Source organism: Anoplopoma fimbria, chromosome 9 (genome assembly GCF_027596085.1).
Source record: "Anoplopoma fimbria isolate UVic2021 breed Golden Eagle Sablefish chromosome 9, Afim_UVic_2022, whole genome shotgun sequence".
Taxonomy (NCBI): Eukaryota; Metazoa; Chordata; class Actinopteri; order Perciformes; family Anoplopomatidae; genus Anoplopoma; species Anoplopoma fimbria.
Genome location: NC_072457.1, coordinates 28705530 through 28731199, shown reverse-complemented (window position 1 = coordinate 28731199; position 25670 = coordinate 28705530). Strand labels below are relative to the sequence as shown.

General features: G+C 42.9%; 1 protein-coding gene and 1 non-coding gene across 2 annotated transcripts in view; both read right to left on the bottom strand.

Annotated features, from left to right (window-relative positions):
- Window positions 1-24863, bottom strand: part of htt (huntingtin) — a 31163-nt gene extending 6300 nt beyond the window's left edge. Inside the window, exons 1-58 of the mRNA XM_054603720.1 lie at window positions 24432-24863; window positions 23710-23793; window positions 22759-22879; window positions 22482-22541; window positions 22273-22352; window positions 21778-21916; window positions 21223-21364; window positions 20875-21053; window positions 20580-20784; window positions 19909-19986; window positions 19405-19799; window positions 17458-17584; window positions 17231-17346; window positions 17019-17130; window positions 16094-16231; window positions 15778-15936; window positions 15460-15557; window positions 15242-15381; window positions 14963-15026; window positions 14702-14802; window positions 13823-13969; window positions 13520-13640; window positions 13289-13428; window positions 12944-13128; window positions 12600-12817; window positions 12337-12463; window positions 12125-12249; window positions 11915-12025; window positions 11658-11735; window positions 10552-10775; window positions 10383-10461; window positions 10061-10222; window positions 9916-9971; window positions 9573-9721; window positions 9275-9411; window positions 9059-9175; window positions 8592-8714; window positions 7618-7877; window positions 7356-7498; window positions 6962-7190; window positions 6705-6843; window positions 6378-6557; window positions 5948-6124; window positions 5357-5433; window positions 4845-4980; window positions 4608-4730; window positions 4297-4504; window positions 3872-4017; window positions 3024-3201; window positions 2558-2656; window positions 2218-2402; window positions 2014-2140; window positions 1729-1832; window positions 1342-1496; window positions 1108-1247; window positions 684-766; window positions 459-589; window positions 236-368 (exon numbers count right to left, since the gene is read on the bottom strand). Coding sequence (XP_054459695.1) covers window positions 236-368; window positions 459-589; window positions 684-766; window positions 1108-1247; window positions 1342-1496; window positions 1729-1832; window positions 2014-2140; window positions 2218-2402; window positions 2558-2656; window positions 3024-3201; window positions 3872-4017; window positions 4297-4504; window positions 4608-4730; window positions 4845-4980; window positions 5357-5433; window positions 5948-6124; window positions 6378-6557; window positions 6705-6843; window positions 6962-7190; window positions 7356-7498; window positions 7618-7877; window positions 8592-8714; window positions 9059-9175; window positions 9275-9411; window positions 9573-9721; window positions 9916-9971; window positions 10061-10222; window positions 10383-10461; window positions 10552-10775; window positions 11658-11735; window positions 11915-12025; window positions 12125-12249; window positions 12337-12463; window positions 12600-12817; window positions 12944-13128; window positions 13289-13428; window positions 13520-13640; window positions 13823-13969; window positions 14702-14802; window positions 14963-15026; window positions 15242-15381; window positions 15460-15557; window positions 15778-15936; window positions 16094-16231; window positions 17019-17130; window positions 17231-17346; window positions 17458-17584; window positions 19405-19799; window positions 19909-19986; window positions 20580-20784; window positions 20875-21053; window positions 21223-21364; window positions 21778-21916; window positions 22273-22352; window positions 22482-22541; window positions 22759-22879; window positions 23710-23793; window positions 24432-24529 — 8088 coding nt within the window. The 5' untranslated portion in view covers window positions 24530-24863. The remainder of the gene's footprint in view (window positions 1-235; window positions 369-458; window positions 590-683; window positions 767-1107; window positions 1248-1341; window positions 1497-1728; window positions 1833-2013; window positions 2141-2217; window positions 2403-2557; window positions 2657-3023; window positions 3202-3871; window positions 4018-4296; window positions 4505-4607; window positions 4731-4844; window positions 4981-5356; window positions 5434-5947; window positions 6125-6377; window positions 6558-6704; window positions 6844-6961; window positions 7191-7355; window positions 7499-7617; window positions 7878-8591; window positions 8715-9058; window positions 9176-9274; window positions 9412-9572; window positions 9722-9915; window positions 9972-10060; window positions 10223-10382; window positions 10462-10551; window positions 10776-11657; window positions 11736-11914; window positions 12026-12124; window positions 12250-12336; window positions 12464-12599; window positions 12818-12943; window positions 13129-13288; window positions 13429-13519; window positions 13641-13822; window positions 13970-14701; window positions 14803-14962; window positions 15027-15241; window positions 15382-15459; window positions 15558-15777; window positions 15937-16093; window positions 16232-17018; window positions 17131-17230; window positions 17347-17457; window positions 17585-19404; window positions 19800-19908; window positions 19987-20579; window positions 20785-20874; window positions 21054-21222; window positions 21365-21777; window positions 21917-22272; window positions 22353-22481; window positions 22542-22758; window positions 22880-23709; window positions 23794-24431) is intronic.
- On the bottom strand, window positions 11454-11584 carry LOC129096548 (small Cajal body-specific RNA 14). The gene has a single exon (XR_008531447.1). It is a non-coding gene; the product is annotated as a small Cajal body-specific RNA 14 (non-coding RNA).
- Window positions 24864-25670: the final 807 nt, after the last annotated feature.

Genomic DNA, 25670 nt, shown 5'->3' with positions numbered 1-25670 from the left:
AGAGCTGACCCCATCTTGGTTGTGGGCCCATTTCTCATGGATCCCCTTTAAAACATTCTTCTTTTCCAAGAACAGACAAGCAGGTCAGGATTTTTATCTCCGCTTTCCAGAGCTGAAATCTAGGGTCTTTGTCTACTGTTCTCCAGAATAACTAGAAAACTCAACAGTTTAAAGCAATCCTTTACTGATGGCTGAAAGAGTAAATTGACAACGAAGCGTGTGCAACGTAGCTCACCGATCGGACCACTTCGCTGACAAGGATGGTCGGGGTCTTCCTGTTACTCGGGGAGCCAGGGATCAGCCACTGGCTGTACAGCTCCAGGAGAAACTGGGAACATGAATGAATGTCCACACCTGCACGATGCTTCCTGAAACACAAGTAGAGAGTAATAAGTCCCATTGGGCATTCTTGATTCAGTGCATGTGTTTAGACTGAAGAAATGTTGTATGTGACTGACCTGGAGTTGATAGGAGATACGGGCGGGGAGGTGGGGGCTGGAGTGTCTGCTTCATCTTCTTCATCCTCACCCCATTCTTCCTCTCTCAGTGGGGTGATGTTGTTACCTAACCACACTGAGTGGATGGAGACCTAAGAGAAAGAGAAAAGTATAAAATACATTTTGAACACATTGTTCCTCAAGCTTCATTTCATCCACCTTTTTCTGTTTTCATGCATGCCTCACCTGTCCCAGTTTGTAGTCCATGTTGCCCAACTCCCGTTCTGTGTTGATCTGAAGCAGCAGCTTCTCATGGCTGATCAGCGTGCCTGCTGAAACAATAAATGAGTGTAGTAGGTGAATGGTAGTATAATATAAGAACTTTATTAATCCTGAAGAAAATTTTGTGCCATTAATTGATCAAAGATTACAACAGAACAATAGAGTAAAAATATAAACACATATGCACAATAGCGTAATAGGTAGTAAGAGTATAAGAAGTAACACTGACACCAGTCCTGAATAAAATAGCAATACGAGTAAGTAAAAAATATAGTAAAAAATAGAAAAAGTAAATTACAACAAGATAAAAAAATATAATTAAAAAAATTAAAAACAAGAGAAACAAGAGTAAGTGAAGTAGCTGTGGCTAGATTGAGAGACGCGTTACCAGCTGAGGCTGCCGATAGAGAGGGCACAGGGTCCCAGGCGTGGTACGGGTGGTGTGTATGAACGTTGTCTCTCTTAGACACTAGAGCCTGAATCTCTCTCTCCACCTCGCCCCTGATAACTGCAAGTTTCCTTCCAAACCTTGGGGCGCACACACACAAACAAAATTTAAATATCACTGTATGCTTATTCTAGGCACTTTAATAGAATAAACGCAAAACAGATGCATCACTACCGTGTTTCCAGTGCTTTGAGGCTCTTGTTGCGAGGCTGCTGTTCCAGACAGCTGACTGCAGGGTTGCCAGCAGTGGGCAGGGTCATGGCACTCAGCACCAGGCTGGTGATGGCCTGCACCGCTAACACATTCAACTGGGTACGCTCCAAGTCCTCCTAGAGACAAAAGGAGGAACAAATTAATGAGTCAGATGGGAAAGGCGGACAGAAGAAACTGAGGATTTCAGAATAGTTTCTTCGACCCTCACAGGCTGAATTTACAAATGCCAGCATGTTTCTCATTAAAGTAAGCAATTTTGCTGACAAGAGTGATGAGTTCTGTAGCCATAACAACCACACAAACCAGCAGAACATTTAAAGGATCTGAACAATATGCTTGTGCGTGTACCTCCTGCTGTGTCTCCTCCTCCTGGTCCATAGTGATGGGTTGGGTGACCAGCACCCCCAGCAGTGTGGCCCAGGTCTCCTCAAACTGAGTCCTGCTGCTCCAGCCTAAACATAAAGCAACAAAACCATTCACATGACAGAAAATACAATAATGCATCTGTCACAATTGGATGAATTTGTGTCAATCTTCTGGAATGATAATTATCAATACTAGGCAATTTCATTGTGCTGAGATAAACCCTGAAACAATAAAGAGAAAGCCCATCATTTGACTGTGTTTCTGTACCCAGTGTGTTGATGCGGTAGAGGAACTCTCTGAAGACATCCTTCTCCTGCAGGAAGTCCACAGGGATCTCAGGCAGCGTTGTGCCGTACTCTCCTCCTGGCTGAGGGGACCAGCCCAGTTTCCAAACCTACACACAAATCATTTTAATAGACCAATACATTCAATTTTACAAACTCAAGGCAAAATATTTTTTTACACACTGACCAGTGGAGGTACTCGGGTGTAGCTGTTGACCAGAGGCAGTCGGGACAGACTGATGACAATGTTGCGCAAGGTTGGTGTGAGGAAAGCGGGGAATACACTGTTTCTATGGTGACCCAGGGCGAGGATGCTCTGCAGGCCTTCCACCAGCTCCGCCATAATCTCACATGCTTTCCACTCACACATGTCTGCAACACACAGGTGAAAGCTTTTAGGGATATTTGATGGAAAATTGGACTCGGAACAAATGTCCATATCAGACAGACTACAGCGTGGCAAAGCAAAGCCCTGAAATACCAAATAATAACAAAACAACAGTTTTACAGAAACTTAAAGTGCTCACGGTTAGCATGTGGAGAGTCAACTTCATCTTCAGCATCTCTCTCTGCCTTCGTCTTTTTCTTCTCTGGATGCAGAAGCTGGTCGCCAGGACTCACAGCCACTGGAAGAGAAAGACGAAAGTTAGACCAGCACTGAAATGACACGCAGAAATGTAAATCTTAAAAAAAAAAAAAAAAAAAAAAAGGGACAGTTCAGCCCAAAATCATAAATACTTATTTTCCTCTCAACTGTACTATTTATCAATCTAGATGGTTTTGGTGTGAGATGTCTAGTTTTGGTGTATACCATATTGGTGAGAAGGCAGACATTTCTACGGCCGATATTTCTAACACTCAGCAACTAACCAAAACAATCTAGATTGATAAATGGCACTACAAGTAAGAGGAACATTTTTGGTTAAGGGTTGACGGACCCTTTAATACTAAAATCATAGAGGATGCATAACCATGTCCCAGCGGCCTCCTCACCTGCAACAATGATGAGGTGTAGGCAGTAGATGAGAGAGCAGGTGTGTGTGGTGTACTCTGGGGTGGAGAGTTTGTTCCAGACGCAGGGCTGCTGCAGGGCCAGACACAGACAGGACAGAGCCCACTGCAGGTCCACGCTCAGGGGCAACTGGTTCTGGAGGAGACGCCATGCTATGACCTGGGCGAGGAGAGAGAGAAATACGAGATGACGTGATCACATCTAACATCAGATACTACCACAAATAGCATCAGAATATAAATTGGCCGATTAAGACGAAACTATGGGGTCTTAATTTATTAGACAAATTATTAAACCACTTTTACCAGCAAAATTCACCAAAGGAGAAAATTTTAGTTTTCTCTAAAATTATTTGCTTTTACAAGTCTATAAGCAAGAAACCATCAAACAAGTAACTAAACAAAACATATTTAAAGTTGAGATTAAATAAAAAATAAGCCGTTCTAGATCATCCATCACAACCCCGGTCATATTGTGCCTTTTTTACTAATATATGAAAAAAAATCCATTCCATCACACTTTTATAACAAAATCCATCATCTTTTCTAACTGTTGAAGAAAATATAAAGCGTTGTTACATAAACCAGAAAAAACAATTCCAACCAATAATATAATGACCATCAAGCCATACATCAATCAATGTGCAACGTTTAGCGAGAAGGAAGGTGTGTGGAGCCAGACTCCTATGAAGCTCCGTAGCAAGCTGAACTTTAATACCTCTCACTATTAAAGGGTTCAATCAAATGTAAAGGATTTTATTTAAATCTGACTTGTAACTGTACAGCGCTCAAATATTGTTTCGGTGGGACTTTAATATGTGGGCTTTTACCTCGGCAGCGGTGCAGGTGAAAGTGGTGATGAGGTGTTCCTTGTCAGAGGGAATGTGTAGTGAGGAGGGCAGCTGGCTCACACTCAGCAGGTACTGGGACAGAGCTCTGCAGAGCGACAAAACCCGGGGGTAGAAACCTGGCTCATCTGAAAGACAGACAGCAAGGAGAGTATTTAAAACTGTAGAGGGACAACATTTCACCTACATTTTTCCCTTCAGATTTAAGTTTCAAACAAACATTCTCCTGTTTCTTATACACAATGCAACCTTTATGCTTTAAAGAACAAATTCATGCTCAATAAAGTCACTTTAAGTTCAAGTTGTGCAAGAGCTCAACATTTAAGAAAAATTACTCAATCTGACAGTTTACAAAATAACATAACTATGTATTTTCATCAACCAATCTCTGCTTCCCTCCCACTCACCATACACAGCAGCTAGTTGGTTCCAGTAGGGCTGTGACTGGGCGGGCGGCAGGAAGGACTGGTGGGGAACAGGAAGTGACCCGGTGACCCCTGCGAGCCGCTCCAGGGTCACCTGCAGAGCTGTCTCCAACAAGAGCAGCCCCTGACCTCGTGCTAACCGCTGTATCCCCATACTGAGACATGGACACAGCAGGCTTGGGTTGAAGTCCTGGGGGGATAAAAGGCCAGGTTTAGATGCAATACATTTGAGTTCATCAATATGATAGAATATTTATCTAGAGGTCTGATCTGGAGACTGCAGTCTGTGTCACCTTGCAGCTCATGATGTCCAAGAGGTCAGTGGGAGGCAGTTTGGTGAGGAGCTCTGTCGTCTCCAACAGGGAAACATCTCCACGAAGACAACACTGAGACTTCACCAGAGCCACGTACCACTCCTGAAAACAAAAGCAAAGCATGTACAGAAAATATTTATACCTCTTGTTCCTAATTTCTTTACTTTGCAGGATCAATACACATGGTAAAAAAAAACAAAAAAAACAACCGCTCACCTTATCGGCAGAGACCAGCTCAGGGGCAGGTGGTGGATCCCCATCCAAGGGGTGTGATGTCACAGGAGGTGTGGGGCTGCTGGTGCCGGCAACAGTGGCTCTGAACCTGTCCAGCAGGGAGTAAAACCTCTGATGCCTGCGATAAGAGAAATGGACAGAGGTTATTTTTGTTCAACAAATATCTGTCCTGTGGTACATAACTTCTATTCCTGCAGATATTTGGCACCCTGAATAGCCCACTGAGAGCAGAGGATGTTAAATTACTTGACACACCACATGGTACCCAGAACCAACTTATACACCGATAGTGGTTTATACACGAATTATTTGGGGAATACAAATGACAAACAAATATATACGATCTGGTTTGAGCAGAAGGGCAATGCAGTGATTAAATCAGTTTGACTGGTAACTGGTGTGTTTTTTTGTTGTTGGTTCTGCTTTTTACAAGACAATAATAAGTTAAAGTTACAAACTATTCCTCAATTTGGCTAAATACAGAAGAGCTTTACCTCTGAGCCAGGCCACTGGTCTGGAGGTATTCCTGGATCCGGTCCAGTTCCTCCACAGGCAGCTGAGCTATACTGTTCTGCAAGGTGGAGGAACAAAACAACACATGACCAACTTAATAGAAAAATGACTGACAGACAGCAGACATCTACTGAACCGTAAGAGTTTTCATGTTGGCTCTGTGGCAAGAAATCAGCGTTTTTGGAACTATGTATTTATTAATTGATTTCCCATCCCACCATAAAGAGTGAGGGGCATCTGCTTAAAGTGAAACAAACAAGCTCACAGACCGACTGGAAGCCTTGATCAATCGATATACTATTTTATATATGGTTATTAAGTTCAAAACACAAATGGTGAAATTTTTGTGTGATTTATACATCGGTTTATGACTAATACGCTACACTAAACTAGATCAAAATAGACTGAAGCGCAACATATTGAATAAAAGAAAAGCATATGCGTTTCATGAGACGCGTGAGTAACAGATGTCAAAAATGCTTTCAGTGGGGATTGGTTGTTATGGGTTTATGATGATAAACTATAATGTATCAAAAGCTGAATTTACAAGCAAACTAATCCATAAACTGTACCTGCAGCGTCTCAGCCAGCAGCATCTCCACTCTGCGACAAGCCAGTGTGTCCACCATGCGAGCCAGAACCCTGAATGGCGTACTGAGCAGCTTGTCCACATACAGCATCAGCAGGGAGCCAGACTGACTCAGGTGGATGCCTTCCAAACACTGCAGAGTCTTCTTCAACATGGTAGGCTACAAAAGGAGAGGAGGAGTCAGTTAAGAAGGCAGAAAAGGGATAAAAGATGGAGAGCAAAGGGAAAGGGCAGTGAAAGAAGGGAGGAAAAATGTAAAGTCACACCAGTGTTGATTAAATGAAAAACAACACTGGGCAACCAGATCAAGAGGCAAAATGGTCATAAAAGGATAGAAAGCAACTTTAACAGAGCGTGGAAAGAGTAGTTAGAGGGATGATGGAAAGGGTGGAGCTAAAAGGGTGTAAACTCACAGTACTGAGGTTGTCACAGCGGGACTGGATGGCCTGGATGAAGAGGCCGCTGGCAGCTGAGTTGCGGTGCACGGCGCTGATGAAATCCTGCACTGGAGGCTCATTGGAAAGGTTGATGAGGTCACGCACATGGTTGACAATCAGCCAGGTCAGATGCTCCGAGTCGTGGAGGTTCTGGCACTATATTTCAGTGGGAAAAATCTAAATTACATGTCAACTTAAAACAGAGATTTGTGGGATCGAAAACATATTTGATGATGTAGTCCATTTGTGACTGATTCCAACGGTGTTAAAATATTTTGAATGTCCAACACTAAAGAGTCTCACCACATAGTCACAGAAGAGGATCAGGGCTCCCCTGCGTACAATCTCTCGTTTAACCATCGCTAACCGCATCTCGGGCTTCTCCTCTCCTTCCCCTGAGGAGTGAGGGCTCAGCAGCTTTGTGGACGAGAGACTGTGTCCCCTGAGAGAGAAGGATGGAGACTTTTAGTCTATTTATATTGAATTAATTATGTTTGTGATACGATGCACCCTCTAGTGTAAATAAACCTTGATGATTCACCCACACCATCTGTTCTTACCTGGGTGTCTGGTGCACCTCAGCCCACCAGGAGTAGTTGGTGTAGTCGATGATGAGGAGGACCTGGCACCATAGCAGCACCAGGGAGGGGTGGGTGGTGATCAGGCACTGCACCATGCTGTTCAGCCCCTCTAAGGGGTAAAACAGACCGGCCTCGGGGCCCGTCTGTCCACCTCCACCCTCACCCTTTAGGAGACGGGTAGCTGCAGCTGTGATCCTGCGAAACATTCCTGGAAGGAAAAGGAAAACAAAAAGAGGAAATGGGTCAAGTAAAGACCAATATCAAATAACATCATGCAACAGACTTGGTGACGTGTAATGGATTTCATTCTAAAGCTTAATATATATAGTTTTAGCCACAACATGAGTGACTATTGAAATTATATCAAGCTCACCACTTTTGAAGACATGTATGAGACACATGAGCAGTGTGCCCAGCTGCTGGCAGTAGAAGGTGTGTTGCTGCTCTGTAATGTCCACCTTAACCTGTCTGGAGGAAATGTCATCCAGCAACACTCCAACCAGCTGGAGGAGGAACCTGGAAAGACACAAAAGGAAACGTTGTGATTAAAAATAAAAGCAGGGAAAAGATAAAAACCATCCCTCAATTACGCCAGAAGCACCCTTAAACTAGAGACCGTGAACACACTCACTAACCTGGCAAAGGTTTCCTCAGGTGGGGCCTTTTGTGCCTCACCATTAGGTTCCTGGTTGACGAGTGTGTCGGCAGTGGGGGGGTCACTTGGTGAGAGGCTTTGCTGATGTAGGCGACGGATTGTGTGGCAGGAGAGGAGATGCGGGGTGAGGGAGAGTTCGTGGACCCGGGACAGGACGATGTCCTCGGTGGACTGGGAGACCAGAACCCTGAGCACTGCCATGATACCGGACACCCACAGCTGGACTGTACCCACTGACGCCTGGAGGAGTAGAGGTAGGAGTTCAAAGTCAAAAATATATATTTGGTAAACAATTCACAAAAAGTAGACAGTGTGTGTTAAAGGGACATTTTGGATGATCTGAAGCAGGGTTGTAGCAGGTACTTGTCCGTAGTCATTGTAATATCTACAGTAGATTGCGGTCAGCAGGCCCCCAGTTTGTAGAAACAGACAGCCTTTTCCGAGGAACTGAAGCTGTTCCATTCATCTATGCTCTCCTCAATCCAGAAGACTCCTTTGACAAAAACAGTAATATTACCTTGAAGAACACGAAAGTTGCTGGTCTACCACTGCCTCGGTCTGTTAGTTTGTTTATGTTATTGTGTGACTGTTTCTTTTTAAAGGGGTAGTTCTGATTAATCAAAATCCCACAATAACACCAACAATCTAACTAATCGAGGCAGCGGTAGACCAGCAACTTTTGTGTTCTGCAATGTAAAATTACTGTTTTAATCAAGAAAGCATAAATTAGTATAATTGTACATTACTTTGCTCTCATCTCCATACTCCTATCTTTCTCACCAAAGTGGGGGCGTTCCGACTGCCATCTACTGTGGGTACTACACTGACTGAGGATAAGTACCTCATATAACCTCACTTCAAAACAGCTGAACTATCCCTTCATGTAAATCAGATACTCAAGTCTAAAGTCTGTGCAGGTCTTAATCCATGTTCAGTAATCAGATGATGGCTCACCATGGTTACCGGGGTGGTGAACATACTCTTGAGCAGCATGTCTACAGGTCTGAGAGAGGAGGGCGCCACAGTCTCAAACAGAGTGTTCAACACTCCCAACGCCTCCGGAGAGTCCAGGTGCATCTGTGAGGACGCAAGACACAAATATATTTATTCAATTCAACTTTACTTCAGACACGTGTCTAAATAAAAACAAATATATAAATAAATACAATACGAGGACACCAACACAGAGGTATAAATAATTTCAGTTCACGGGTCCATAAGGGTTAAAAGACAGACATTTGTTCCAATGTTTCATAAAACAAGAGGAATACAATGTGTGTCTTTTTGTGTTTGGTCAGTTAAGGCCATTATGATTTTTTTATTTAATTGAAATTTTAATTGGTACATAAAATTACTCAACACAGTTGATCTTACAGTACAAATAGCTTCACTTGAATTTCCAGGTAAAAGCATTTTCCTACCTGCTGCTTAGCGATCATGGGAAGTATGACATCAGCAATCTGTCTGGACAATCTCTTCCACTTGTCTTCATTCTCTTTGTGACACTGCTGCAGAACAAGAATGAACATCTCCAACACCTACATGTAAAAGCAAATGTCAGGCAGAGAAAACATTTGCTGGAGTGCTTTATGACATTAGCATGCACCGTGTCTGTTTGGATCCATTCGTGTCCGTACCTGATGGTGTTGCACAAGTCTAAGCAGCATGGAGACCACCACTTCTTTCTGCGTTTCCAGCTCTTTGCCTGCATCTGCTTTGTTTGAGCCCCTCAACACAAACAGATCATGGACTATTGGCTGCAGGGCTGGGATGGCTGTGGAGGAAAGTGGAAACAGTAAGGATGTGCTTTAGCAATTATGTGTTGGTTTGAAGTGATGTTTAGGAATGTAAAGGGTGAGTAAACCTCAGAGAAATGTGTTTACAAGTGGAATAAAAGATTATGTATGTATTGTGTATTGCTTTAGTTCCTCTTACCGTGTGTGACAGCTTTCCTGCCGCTCGCCATGATGCCGTCACACAGCTGGATGATTTTGGGGATGCTGATTATCTGCTTGGAGTGGTAACGCTCATAAGACAGCAGCACCAGGAAGAAAAAGATGTTGGGAATGATGGCCTCCGAGTCTCTGAGAGAACAGGTATTATTTTAAGTCACAGGACAGCAATGGAATATTTAAGCTAATCTACAGTTAAGTGGAAGCCTGATCTAATAATTTATGTAACGCATACAAGAAAAACATACTACAGAAAAGCCTGAGACACATGGGTTCTGAAAATGTCACATTTCATTACTTTTACAGGAGTCACTAAGAAAACTCACCTGAACTGACCCACTTCAATGTACTCAAACTGCTTCAGGACAAAGCCTATGAACACCTGAAACAGAAAATATCTTCCTGAGTGACCTTAAATTGAAGATGCACACGTATGCTTTTGCATTAGTTCATTTTTTTAATTTGCTTTACCTGATCTGAGTCAAGCAGGCAGTAGTTGACTCGGAGCTGCACAAGTTGGGCCAGCAGGTCCAGTACTTGCCTCTGCAGGGCCACAGAGGTGCTGGTAGTGTACTGCTTCAAAGCTTTGATCACCAGTGGCTCAAACAGACGAATGTGGTTGTGGATGGCATTCTGAAAAAGCAAAGATGAGGCCAAAGCTTTCAGAACAGCAGCACATCAGTCAAGCAAATGAGTAAAGAAAAAGCCCACTTTATGGAAAACATTTGGGGAATTGATCTTCAAATTTTTAGATGTTCACAATATCAACTTAAAAAGTACCGGAACAGTTTACCTTGTCTCCTCTGTTGCGCGTTGCATTTGCAATGTTGGACCTCAGCTGGTTCGAAGCTTTTTGCATCACATCAAACCATCTTGAAGAGGAACAAGAAGGCGGGTTCTGTAATGTTCTAACTGTATGTCATCATGCTCCTGCGTCAAATCTAAGTGTTGCTACAACTCACCCAGAGGTGTCCTGCTCCTGTTCAGCCTGCACCATGTTACGGAGACTAGCATCGGCCAGAGCCTGAGTGAAGTGAGTGTACGGCGCCATGAAGCAGTAGTGGTAGAGGCCTGGTCGCAGACTAGACGAGCCCAGACGGAGAGCCTTACCCTGGGACCGGCTGGGTCCACTCAGGATGCCCTCGCACTGGGAGGCCAGGTTGGTGCCAAAAAGAGTCTTCAACAGCTACAGAGAGAGAGGTCTTAAGTTACTAAAGAAAAAAAAAAATTTGTTCAGATTCCACTTTTATTTTGATTTTCAAATAATCTTTAAATATGAATTACCCTGCACACTTTTAATGCATTATTTTATTAAGGCACATTTATTCCACTTGGATTAAATTTGCCTTGTGGATTCTAAAATTTAATCTGGGATCAGGTGTAAAATGTTACATATTCATTATCTGCAAAGTCAGCACATTTTCTCTGCACCTGAACATAATCTAACTCCAAAAGTGTCTTGTAGGATATTCCCCATTACCAGCTTTGTTTCTTAGTGTTTGAACAGTCTCACTCTTAATTTTTTTCAATACTTCCTGGTGGTTAAGTGATTGTGGTGTCAAATGGGAACCTTTTCTTTTTGAAAGTCCCTGCATGAAAAAGAAATTCTGAAGGGAACATAACCTACGTTTTCATAAAGGAAGAAAAGATTTAATTTTTGTAAATTCTGAGATCAGTTTGATTTATTTTAAGAAAAGTAAATTCTGTTATAAATTAATTCATATAACTATTGTGCAAGGGATAATGTTAGGGATTTTCTTTCGTCTAAAAGGACCCAGCTAGTATACAACTGTGTGTGTGTGTGTGTGTGTGTGTGTGTGTGTGTGTGTGTGTGTGTGTGTGTGTGTGTGTGTGTGTGTATAAAGATGTATGGAACCATCGCACAGGAAGCCCAACACCTTCACAGGCTCCCGTCGGTAGGAACCAGCCTCACTCTGTGTGGAGTCGCACCGGTTGCAGCACACTGCTCAGTGTTGGAACCATAAAGACCACCACACACGTGCAATGAATCTATATCTATAAAAATCTAAATCTACAACTATAGACATAAACAAAGTGGATTACTGACCTGCTGTACACAAACGGTAGCCATGGTTGGTTCTCTGGAGAAACAGGACTTGAGGTAGCCCAAGATTTCCTCCACACACTGACAGAAAAATAAAAAAGTACATCATTTTATTCAATTGATTCATCCAATCAATGTGAAACAGAGTGGTGACAAATTATCATATGAATGAAAAAATTTTTACTTAATTTGCTTCCATCCAGTGCAATCGTTCTTCTTGCTCCCTTAATATCAACATTTAAACAACGTCATGTCTTTACCTTACTGATGTCGTGTAGTGTGGCCAGCTCCAGGAGCTGAGACAGAACATCTAGAGTGGAACGCAGGAAACCTCCAAACTTTTCCTGGCTACTGTGGAGGTCCAGCGTAACCTAGGAGATAAAAAAAAAGAACACAATTAACACCATCATCCAACCACCATTCAGGCTACTAAAACCCTTTTCTGTCATGATAGGAAGTAGTGTTCTGACCTTGTAGTTGGCATGTGTAGCTTTAAGGACATCATAGAGCTTGAGGTAGGGTGGCAGGTGGTAGAAATTGCCGAGGGTGGTAGATTTGTTTACAGCAGTTGACCCAGTGCCGTCTGCTGGCCTGCCTGCTCACAAAACGTCAAACTTATTTAATATTCACAGACATGTCACAGAGCTTATTTGTACCTGTGATTGGTCAGGTGTGCATGTACCTGTGTTGATCTCATTGCTTTTCTTTGGGCTCATAGGAGCAGCACTTTGCTCAGCAGCATCCTTCTCCTTGCCTTTTCTGCGGATGGGACTGAGGGAGGGGGTGTTGCTCAGGGAGGGGAGGGTGGCCTAAAAAAAACAAAAAAAACAATACAATGCCCTTCCTGTGGATGTAACTTTGTCATTAGCAGATACATGCCAGTAAAATATGACTTAAAAACAATCACTTTCAGTCAATCATAACACAGACTCTATAAACAGTTACCTTAACTGCTGGTCCCGGTGGTGTGTCATCCAGCACATGGGCACAGATGTTGAGGATCTTCAGTAGGTGAGAGAATAGCTGCTCCACCATGGCCACCAGGGTGTGCTCCGACAGCCCTGCCCATGGCTCCTCCATCTTATTTGGGTTAGGGTTCGTACTACCAGTGCTGCCGTCTTCCTCTCCGGCCCAGGGGTTGCGCATGCATTTAGGGGCCACGGCTGGGAACATGATTCAGTTGTTAATAGATAAAAAGGTTGCTGCTTTAGTCTCAAAGTTCTATTTGAGTTTACAAACACAATAGAATTTCAAGATACAAGTAAACTCTGTATGCATATATTACCCACCAGCAAGCAGATTGCCAGAAAGCAAAAGTGCATCCTGGTGGGAAGAAAGATCCAGTGGAAACCAGGCGGAGGAGAGTAAAGAGAGGACCATGTTGGCCATTCCTACAGTCAGAGTCCTCCGCTCATTGTCTGGTGCAGATGAAGAGGTGGATGAAGAGGCTGGAGCACTACTAGGCTGTGAGACACTGCAGAACAGAGAGACAAGGACAAAAGACAAGCAGGTAAAATCGAAGAAAAGAGTGAATTAAATGAGAAAGAGTGGTGTTTTTGTCTGGCAGAATATGCAACTACAATGGCATTAAATGTACAAGCAAAGAATAAATTCAAGAAAGAGGGTACACAAACCTAAGAGCCCTGCCTCTGCTACGACTGGAGCGGGAAGAAAAGCTGCTACTGGAGCTGACGTAGCCACAGTGCCAGCCTGTACTCCAAGTGGACACTGGGAAATTTGAAGCCAGGAGGCACAAGGCCTCACAGCAGCCAAACTGCAGAGAAACAGACAAATTAATTGTATTTTTACATATTATCATCAAAACAAACATTTTATACAGGTGTTATGTCTGGCTGAAAGCTCACAGTCAGGGCTCTGGAGGAAGAGGAGGTGAAAGCATGGGAGACGGCGGTAACGACTCTGGACAAATTGTTCTCGATTGTGACATCAGACACATTGTTGGACAAGTTGAAGCCTCGGTACGTCCTGGAAGACAGAGAAAAGAGCAGAGTTCTTATAGATTGTGTTCTGTGATTTTGTCATGGACATTACAACCAACTGTGGGAACAAGTGACCAATGATCTTGAGAATCATTTCTTGGTAATAGAATGGCATTGAGCGCCTATGAGATGTGACACAAAGGAGTGAGTGTCTGTGCGTTCATGTACCTTGTGATTGTGCTCACTGTGAACTGGGAGGGGGGTTGTGTCTCATGCATCAGCAGCTGCAGGTAGACTGAACTCTGGTCCCGGGCAATAGCCACTACTGGGTCCACTTGACCCTGGTCACAGTCATAGAACAACCTGGAAACCAGCCTGGTAGAGAGAGGCACAGAGACAATAAGGACAGATTAGAATGAGGAGGGAGACATTAGAAAGACACTTTGGGTTTTTAGAAAAAAGAAAAAAGAAAATAGTTTATAGAAATTGTACTGAAGAAAAAAAAGAAAAATTGTTTCCCATGAATACAAGCAGTGTTTATAGACAACACAGTCAGGGCTTGAGAGTGTGACCACTTTGATCACACATGGGTCCAAATACCTGTAAAGTCCATCTAAACATTTTCACTGAACGCCATGGTACGTTCAACGAGTCATTTAGCAGGTCTGTGTGAAATCGCACCCTGTGCTCCTCCTCAAGCGACATTACAACTTAAAAACGTACCGGCAATTCAAAATAAAGAGAACTATTGATTGGTTTTTTTCAACAAAAAAAATAGACTGCGGTGACAATTGGCCCCTTGGAGCGTCTACGTTTGTTGCCTTTCTGACCCAACATTTTCGGCAGAGATAGCCTCGACTGACAATACCTTTTTATAATCATTTTTTCCTAAATCTTCCTGTTTATAATCATTTAAGCAATGCATTAAGAATTAACCAATGAGTATGGGAACTGACAAAAAAGGTACCGCTTAAAATGTAATATTGCAGCACCAAAAGGCACGCTGATATTTGGGGTGCACCTGAATGAGAAAGACGCAACAGTTGAAAGGTAGTCTGGAGCCTTTAATAGAGTATATGGGATATGACATGAGATATGAGAGTTTACCTGCTGACAGCAGAGGCAGCAACGTGCCTGACTCTAGGGTCATCATCTCCCAACAGACGGATGACCACATCATTCAGCACTCTGTCCTGTAGCCGCAGCCGCTACAGAGAAAAGAATGTTGACAAATTAGGGAACACAGTCTCAAGTAACTCAAGTTGAAAACTTTTAGGATACACACTGCACGTGTTTGTGTCTAAAAACATCAGCAAAGACTTGAAATTTCAGAGAAAGACTACAGGAAAGGTAGAAAGGAGAACCTACCCCAGTGTAGTGATGATCCCCTTTGTGCAAAGCCTCCGTTTTCCTCTCCAGGAAATTAACTAACCTAAAAGAGGAAAGAGTGAATATCTTAAATAGGCAATCATAAGTTATACATTCATATTTATGTTGCATTTTCATTTAAAATATAAGACATGGTATCCAACAGACATAGTTAATGTGTAGGATATGGTGATTTAGAGAGTGTAGTCCAACCAGGACGGCAAGATGCCAGAGCAAGAAGCTCCAGTAGCACAAAAAAAAGAGCAAATTTTTTTTTACCGGAAGTCCATCTCAGCCAGGGTCTCCAAGAGCTCTGTGCGAACAAGCCAATAGGACGAGTCCCTCAGAGCAAGAAGGTTTATCAACAACTGCAGGCCTAGTTCACTCAAGGTACTGCTGCACACAGTCATGAGGCAGTGCTGGAACACACACACACACAAGGTCAGCCTCAGACACAGAGCACAGACTACTGGCACACTCATAAAAGATACACTTACTCTCACTGCAGAGCAGGCCATCTTACAGGTGACAGAGGATTCATCCTTCAGAGTTTTCTGGAGCAAAGGCACCAAGTCCACCAGGGACAAAGGGTTACCTGGAGAGAAACATGTCGTACAGGTGACAGAATCAGAAAATACTGTTTAAACTTTCATTATGTCAGCACTGAGAAAAACACACCTGTACAATAAGATAAGAATTGTATTAATCTTGAAGGAGTTTCATTTAAGATTACAAAAGAAGAAAAGCAAAAAAAAAAAAAAAAAAATGACTAGGTGTAAAATAAATAATACACACGCATACACAGACACACCAACCTGTTGCACTCTGCACGCTGGCCAGCCAGGTGTGTATGTTGTAACGTGTTTTGGTGAGTGCAGCTTGTATGATGGCTGCACAGAGGATGGCTGTGGCCCCTCTGATCTGGGGGTCCCCATGGTCAATGAGGCCCAGAATATCACTGATATACTGCTGCTCTGCAAGGGGACAGAGACAGAGAGAGCAGAGTCAGAGATGATGCTGAAGAAAATTCAGATATAAAATAATGTATATTGTTAATTTTGTTGAAACTAGCCTGTTCAGGTGTCACACATCATCTAAATAGGATTGTCTGTCATTTTTTTATGCCCCTACCTTCAGCTGGAATGCCATCCAGCGGCTCCAGGTAGAGGGAATTAAAGAAGGCTTCAGGGTGCAGCGCTGCTGCTGCCCCGACACAGCTGACCGCCAGAGCCTTCACGCTGACTCGCACCTCCTTGTCAGGGGTCAGACCTGGAAAAACATAGCACAACAAAGATTTATATACACACAATGATGTAAAACTAAACAAGAAAGAAAGTCAGATAAACAACAGACAACATTGTGTTGAGCCTGTGTCTTTGAAAATAGTTTAAAATACTGTTTTGTAAAAACAAAGTTCATAGGTTTTGTATCATAGCAGTGTCAATAAAATTCATGAATTATTGGCCAGACAAAAAGTTACTCTGCAGCCATTAGATGCATTTATTTCTTAAGGCTTTCATCATAGACATGTCTTGTATTAATCAAACTAATCAATAAACATACCCTGTTAATTGTCAAGTTTACAGACATTGATATTTCTTGTAGCTTTTGTATACATAACACAAATCATATTGAAGTCATTTCTCAGCTTTCTTTTTTTTTTTTTTTTATTGTAAAATACACAAATTTTGGACAGATCTCGAGACTCACATTACCCAAGTTCTCACTTTTTCATCTAGAACTGAATCCTCAACTTTAACTCAGTTTATTGATCAACAGAAAAAGCATGAAACTTTCCCCCAATACCTCGGGTTGAAGAAGTTCATTATCTGTACTCGTGATTTATTTTGTCTTCTAATATTCTCATTTTATGCTCTTCTTATGTATTTATAGCAATTATATCTGTTCTGTATGCTGCGATTGTTGATATTTCCAGAGTTTAACACTTCTGAAATACTGGGCTCGTGTGATTGGTACTTTATTAGAATGAGGAAAACAGAATGACATTTTTAAAACACACCCATGTCATATTTTGTGCAGTTCTGATGACACTCACCATTCTTTTGTCCTGTCAGTAGGAAGGAAGCAGCAAGAAGCCGTACACAGTGCACCAGCGGCTCCACCCCCCGGTCAGTATAGTGTCCAATTGGACCCTTTATCCGTGACGGCTAAGAAACAGACAGTTAAGAGTTAAAGAGTGACGCATTATAATTTTGCTTTCTTAACCTTCTGGTGAGAAAAACCGGCATGATGTTTTAGAGCGTTTACCTTGTTGTCAGGTTCGGGTTCAGCAGGCTCGTCCTTTGGTACAAAGCGGTCCACGCTGCTGTCTGAACCCTGCCGGTTGTGACCTCGGCTTTCAAAGAGATGAGGTTTGCTCAGCGCTGCACACGAGAACACACAGAAACAATAAGTATGGTTGGAAAAAAACTTTATATCAATAGGCAGAACCATTTTTTGGTTAAAACCAGGGTTTCTGTGTTTGCACAACATACCCAGGGCTGACTGCAGGATTGGTTCTTGGGGTTCTTCTTGGGAGGAAGGTGCTGCTCCTTCATCTTCTTCATCCTGCAACGTCCCGATCTGCATCCCAGAGTACTGGCTCTCGCTGCCATCCAGCACCTTATGCACAGACACACAGAGCAGACACCTCCAGTCAGAAACTAAACTCAACCATTACAGAAACACTGATGCAACAAATTGGTAAAGCAACCGCATGCAAAGGATTCCTAGTTAGCTTTGTCTTGTTTATTAGATTAGCTAGATTTGCTGTATTGAGGACAGAGACACACAGCATAACAAACAACTAAAACTGCAAACAAAGGTTCGATTTTTTAAAACTACTGGATCATGCGTGGGTCACTTAATTTACAGCAAATCAACTACACACAGGAAAAAGCACAGGCTTGAGAACTCTGCAATTTTGGTTGCCACAGTCCACCAGAGGAAGAGCAAGCTTTTGATCCAACCTATTCAACTTTGAAATTAGATCAAGTAAAGCAAAGTATTTTGAATACATGGACTACACACACATGACATTTAAAAAAAGGGAACAAGTTTTTCCTTGCAAGATGGATAAAGTAATCTTAATCCAAAAATGTATACAAATAATTGTTTTTCTGGGTTTGGACTCCGCTGGAACAAAAGCCTGTCACAGTCTCTTTTAAAAAAAAAAAAGTAAAAGGGAACCAAATCTGAAGAACAACAATTAAAAAAAACAGATGGCCTTCATGCTTCTACTTTGAACTCTTCAACGCAAGGGATGGGATGTTGGGGTTGCTTGTTTTTAAAAACTGTCTTTCAAAAGCATCTAATTTTTAGGGGGGGGGGTCACTGGAAACGAGGAGAAGAAGGGGCATGATGTATTGTCGATGACAACAAGGGAAAAGTAGCAAAACGCAGGGCAAATTATGTGCATGGGTTGTGACGAACGAAAAGGAGAAAGGATGAAGAAAGCCAAAAGTTTCCAGACAAGCAAGCCCCTCCCACTCCGTTCAAAGTGTCCAATTGGCTGACCTTGTCACTAGTGCTAGAGGAGGAGGAGGTGGCATAGAAAGAGGAAGAGGAGGAGAAAGAGAAAGAAGAGGACGCAGTGTAGACAGAGGAGTCGCTGTCTGTGGCATCGGGACCCTCAGTGGACGTTGGCGAGGGAGGAGACGGCTCAATCACCTGCTGCAATGGAGTACGCGACTGAGACAAGCAGGGAGAAGGATAAAGGAGGGGGGGGGGGGGGGGCAAACCATAGAGTTGGAATAGTTAGAGTGGACTATCTCAAACTGAAACGTATCTGAAGGGAAGCAGCAAAACCCAAATGATTGAATGAAGTGGCAGAACATCTTACCCCATTATTCTAAAGGAGCACTTTCATTATATAAAAGGACACACCATTCAAGATGTGAAAGATGGCGATAAAAGTTGTTTGCATGTTCCATTATTTATACAGCAGACCTGTAGAAAAAGGCTATTACAAGACTAGCATGAGATCTCTATGAAAGGGTTGTTGTCTGTATTTATAAAGTTGGTTTAAATACTGTACAGCTGAACTGGAGCCAATGGCTGTCTGTAAGGTAGGATATCAATTGGAAGACTAGATGATTTGAGAAATGGTTTACAGACATTTCAAGTGTATGCAATTTGTACGAAATGGGCTAAACATACAAGACCACTGATACGGCCCTTTTATGGTAAAAGGAAATGTGAGGAATGCATGTTCTGTCCATTCTACGAATCCTAACTGTATGAAGTGTAGCATCATTCCTAATTGGGAGCTTTGCCTTTAGGGACATTGGGGTTCATAGTAAATTATAGCATTGCATGGTAATTAAGTCTCAGTGTCTAGGGAAGCACACTGTCACACACACATGTGTAAAAAGTACTGAATGTTCAAGCTGTATTCTCCAAACAAATGTAATCTGATTGCATGCCCGCACAGTCACACTGACCAGCTCTGGTACGTCTGAAGGCGTGACAGCTGAGTCCGGTCCCTCTGTGGTGGTCTGTGAGGAGTCGCTGGGTGGAACCGAGCGATCATTAGTGCCTAGCAGAGTCGGGCCTGCTCCTAAGGGCCCTCCCTCCGTCTCTGGTGTGGTGTAGTCAGCCGTCTCCGGAGTGATGTTGGCCCCGCCGCTGGAGCTTCGACTAAGCATTTCCTCCTCGTTGTCATTGGGTGACTCGGGCGTGTCTGACGCAGATGTCCCGCCTCCGCCACCACCCTGCTCTGAGGAGGCACTGAGGTCCACAGAGTCGCCAGGCTGCAGGGTATGCTGGGAGGAGCGCGGCTGCTCGGTGATGATGTCTACCTGCGTTGCAGAAGAGCCGTCTGCACCGACAACTGCTGCTGAAGGAAGGACACAAAGCCTGTTTATTACTGTGGAATGGGGGTTTACCAACTGGTTTGAGAATTGAGGCTGTCGAATAGATTCTGCGTCCTGGTGGTTGCGTCTCACCTGTGAAGACACCGGTGGTGACCTCTGTTCTCTCGGCGTCATCATCCAACCCATCCTCCTCCCCAGAAAGCATTTTACCTGGAAACAGGGTAAGTGTCAACATAACATCAGCACTAACAATAGCTGCAAGGATTGTGCATAATTAACGATATATCTTGAGTTTAGAGGACAATCAACCACAACAGGTGACTTAGTTGAAGGTAAATTTGCCCAGACCCTGACTGAAACATTAGTTAGAAGGTAGAGGTGAGCAGAAGAGATAAATAGACATGTCACCTCTTTGTTTCCTGAGAAGGAGTGGACTGCAGGAAGACCCTCCCCCCGCTGCAAATGGCAGGAAACAGGAAGTAGAAACAGAAGGCGTGGAAGAGAAAAGCAGCAAAAGCTCAAAAGGACTCATAGGAAACAAGTATTATTTAGAGGCGACAGGGAATTAGTAGGCAAGCAAAGAAAAAGGCCGTAAACACCGACCACAGAAGGAACGAGAGTAGACCACAAAACTGCCTGGTCGACTTAAAAGCCCGTCAGTAAGGGTAAATGAAATAAAAGCTACTTGAAGCAGATACATTAGCCCCCCCAAGTACCAGGTGACTGTTTAAAAACACTGCAGAGTCCAATTTAAAGTGAACAAAAGCATCACGAAGACAATCCCGACTGATTAAAGTGTTTACCAATGAGCTCGAGGATGCTGCTGGAGCGAGCGCGGCTCTCGGTGTCCTGGCGAAAAACGGTGCCGTGAAGAATGCTGCCTGCTGTGATGAGCATGTGCAGAAGCTCTGGTGGGGGAGTCCTGAACATCTGCTGCAGGAGCTCCAGAGCTGCTGTGACCACATTGTGATCCCAGTGCTGTGTGTAGTGTAAGGTCAGCTCGTACACCTTCAGACACAAACGTATATATGGAAGTTAGCCAAAACGATTTCATTAACATACAAACACTGGTATCCACACAATCACTCTTCTCTCTACCTGTAGCAGTTGTTCAGGTGTTGGCTGGACATCAGCCTCCTTCCTCATGACTCCAAAGCTTCCTTTGAGGCTGGTGGTGTTGACTTGTTGCTGCAGCAGAGGCATCAGGTAGCGAAGGGTTAACAGCACCCCCAGGACTAGGTGGCTGGGGTGTTCTTCATCCACTGGAACCAGCAGACCTAGAAATGGACAGCAGGTTAGAGTGTGTGATTACTTGACCTTTTTGATTGTCTGTTATGAGCTGAAATAAGCTCATCTGTTAAATCAGTGTGTGTGTGTGTGTGTGTGTGTGTGTGTGTGTGTGTGTGTGTGTGTGTGTGTGTGTGTGTGTGTGTGTGTGTGCGCTACCCAGCAGCACATTAAGGAGCCAAGTGTAAAAGTAGCTGGTACGTCTGGAGTGCTGGCACACACTGACGGCTGAGCTGGCTGCTGTCCGTCTGATGGTCGGGGAGCTGGACTTCAGGTTGGCCACAAAGGACTTCAGCAGCACCTGGGATGAAAATGGTTGGACTACAATGAAAGCAAGCAGTTGCAAGATCTGCATATTTATTTATCTAAGCCCTGTCAAATTACTGTATATCATTTTAGTTTCATTTAATATGATAGATTTTTAACAGTGCTGGAAGGGAACAAGCCTTTAAAATGTAATGTTTATGGATCCAAGATGGGAAATACAAACTTTTGAAAAAGGGAACCTCTATTCAGCTTGTTTTAATTACAGCTTTCAGTCCAACTCACTTAAGCGTGTTTAAAATGGTAGAACAGAAAGAAAGATGAAAGAAGACACCAAACTTACAAAGACAAATAATGCAGCAAAACAATTTGAAAGCAAAAATCATCAGCAACCAAATTCATTTTCCGTACTATTCAGTTTCAATGTCTCTACTTCTGCTGTGTGGATACCTTGATCTCGCCATCATTGGCGAAGTGCCCCAAGGCGGACATGATCTTGGGCATTGCAGCAGCCAGAGTCTCCTGTACCGTCTCCTCCTGCCGCTTGGTAATTCGAGAGAGGCATGGCAACAGGTTGACCAGGTAGGGTCTGGACCACAAGAGACGGAGAGAGGGATAAGAACGCAAACAGAGGAAATAGTACAAAATATTTAAAACTGGAGGTAGACACTGAATTTTCTTCTCCTAACCGAAGCCGATTGTGAGGCATGCCGGCGATCAGCCGACATTACTGTCTTCAAGAGGCTGTAGTCGGCTCAGTTTTAAAGCTGAGCAGTTTTAAGAAAACAAGTGCTCGCTCGAAAAATGTATCATCAAATGCATCTCCAAATGTCAAATTTGCTATCCTGCCATTTTCCCCTTCGGAGTTCAGCATAATTGAATTTAAATATGGTTGTCATGTGAATGAAGTAAAAAGACATTTTCAGGCATTGTGTGCGTTTTTACCTGCATTTCTGTGGTCTGATGAGATGAGCAAGCTCAGCAAACCTCCACAAAGCTGCCCTCAGACTCCGAGAGGCACCGTTCTACAGATACACAAACAAATCAAGTGTTTCTTTTTCAGACTTAACATGAAGCAAAATGTCAAACCTTAGTCATTAGTGGAATAAACTGTTGCATAAAAAGATGACCAACAACAGACACTCATCTAATACCTTTTTTATTTCTTTGTACAGTTCCAGCTGCAATCTAGGGAGGTTTGAGTCCATCAGAGCCTGAAAATAAATATTAAAAAAATAGACAAGGTGATAACATATCTTATCACATCATGCACACCCAAATCAAGGCTCATTATTCTGTAATTGTCTTCAGTGGGTAACAACTGTAAATTAATTGATGAACGTTATTGTCCTTTTATTGAAGAAACAATGAGGGACAATGTTGAAAAGAGGAGAGAAAAGAGTAGCATGGGGAGGGCTGCTCAGTGCTCACTTTGATGATTTTGTTCAGGCACTCATCTGCTACCATCCGGACATCTGATTCGCTGTCATCACTGCAGAGCAGGAACATCTCCATGGCGATGCCCAACAGTTTCTGAAACTCTGGTGACGTTCTGCTCCCAGGACCATAGAGAAGAAAAATGAGGCAAATGTCATTACGCACATACATATTCATCTTTCAGACAGACATTGTTTATGCATGTCAAATTCGTTATTCTGAACTGTTCACAAAAGAAACACACACAGGGCCATTTTCCATTCAGCTATATTTCAGTCACAGGCTTTCCCAAGTTCCTGCCTTTGCCTCCCTCACACACATAACTTCACAGATTAGTCCTGGAGTAGCTAAGTAGTTTATCAGATTTAATGAGACTTTATGGGGAATTATTGATGATTATGCTCATGTTTGGTTCTGAACTACATGGAGCTGAGCATCCCTGCTCTGAATGAAGCAGTATTAGGGCCTGAAGAAAAATACTGGAAAGTACCAACTTAAAATTTGCCAGTAATACATAAGATAAAAGAGAAACTATTTTTGAACACTGATAACTTAAGCGAAATTTTTCTAAAACTTTGCATTTAGATGATGAGTTTCACACTTTCTGTGACCCTGATCAGCAGAAGAGGCCAATCTGGTTCACTAGAATATAACCAATCGTACACTGGGGAACTTCAAATATCTAAAAGGCAAAGAACAAAAGCTAGTATTTTTCAGATAGCTTGTTGTGGACCATAATAAATGCAGCAGATCAGGGTATTCCAGCAAAATATGTGTCCTTCCAATTATAAACTATAAAAATATGACAGCAATTCTTTCATGCTGTACAAAAAAAAAAAAAAAAAAAGACTGCTGTCCAGCTGAGGCAGAAAAGATCAAATAATAAAAAAAATCAGAATATGGGGTCACCGTTATCACACATGATGTTAAATCAGCATGGCCTACCTCAGAGACTGAGCCACAATGTTTTCACATATTGTCAGGCAGTGTGAGACCCTGTCCTTCTTTGTGGTAGCCTGTTCCTTTTTCCTGTGAAAGAGGAAGGATGGGGAGGATTAGAAGCAGGGACAAAAAGCAAGAGGTAGCAAAAAGACAAGGAAAGATAAGAGGCAAAGAGAGAGAGAGAGAGAGAGAGAACAAATGGGTTCAGACTGAGAAGGTACCTCAGGAAATTGAACTGACAGTCATTACATCTTTTAACAGTTAAATACTTCTTTGTAGAAACACTTCAAGATCATACAAACATAGTTATTTGACCTCTACCCAGGCCTACATTGTATTGATCACCTGATAACACAGTGCATCCCACTCACTGTAAGAAAACAGACATTTTAGGGACTTTGCTGTACTAACACCAAAACCACTTTAGAACTTTCCCATATACTTGAAATGATTGATCAGACTGAATAATACTGAAAATGTTTGGCATGTGTTAACACTGTTTTATTGCTTATTTATAATACTTATTTTTGATCTTGTTTTTTTACTATGTCTTGTTTGCACTATCCTCTATGCTGCTGTAATCCTGTACATTTGACTAATAAAGGATTATCTTATTGATCAGGAGTCAGTGACGTCAGCCCAGGAGGCTGTCTTCTAGCTAGCCCTGAGCTAACGCTAGCAGCCAGGCTAGCTAGCTGCTAGCTGCTATGCGGGGACACACTTACTGTCTCTGGACCAGCTCCTCGGCGGTCGGTGGTCCCTGCTGCTGCTGGAAGGACTTCAGACTCTCAAAGGCCTTCATCAGTTTCTCCATGGTGGCCATTTTAGCAATCAACAGTAAGCTAGCTAGCTGGGCTCGCTAATAGTTACTGTGTGAGCTAACCAGCTAGCTTAGCACCGAGGAGAGCGGTGCGTAGTGCGGAGAGTGCTACCACCGGCTCTCCGCCTTCTATTCGTGCAAGATATCCCTTATTCCGTCTCAGTGTTCACCCTAAATGGACAGATTGTTGGTCTCATGTGAGCCATCTTTGATGCAGCGCTGTATTCCCGACAAATCACACACGGAAGTGGCATATGTGACAGTTTGCAGAGAGGAGCGGGTGGAACGTCAGCGGGCCAATCAGATTGCGGCTTTATGTTGAGTGACATGCAGAAGAGCCAATGAGCGACCGAGGTTTTTTTTTTCCTTTGTTATTGTTGCTGTAATCCAGAGAGAAATATGTAGAAACATATGTGAGCAACGTCAATGCTGCAGCCAGAGAGAGGAGTGGCTAGTATAATATAATATAATATAATAATAATAATAAAGATTCTACACTTAGTTTACAGTACATTGATACATGTGTGTACTATGCAGTAATGTACTGCAGGTTTTTTTCCCCATTTCAAAATTTTGGATATTATGTCTCCACATGATGTTCAGAATGAGTCAATTGGCTGTACAGAGGCTTGTTACGGCCTTCTTAATAGTCTATGGTACGTAGGCAGTAACAACTATTTGAGACAAACCCTTGATAAAAGTTGACACTAAATTAAAATGCAGCTGTAACACTCACGCACAATAAGTAACATTTATTAATAACAGATAGATTAACAGAAATTGACGTCAGGGTCTCGAAGGCCAAAATAATAAACAAAACCCCCAAACTATCTAGAAAATAAGAAACTCAGCTTTCCTACAGAAACAAATCAAAACACAATACTGAGCTCCCTAGCTAATAAGTAAACAGGAGAAAACAGAATCAACAACCAAAATGGTAGAGAACCCCTACACGGCTTCCTATAATCACCCAGACTGGTTTCTAATAAACCTCCCCACTAACTAACCAGCCCCAAACCAGAGGATAACAGTATAAACCAGAGGGTAACAGTATAAACCAGAGGGTAACAGTATAAACCAGAGGGTAACAGTATAAACCAGAGGGTAACAGTATAAACCAGAGGATAACAGTATAAACCAGAGG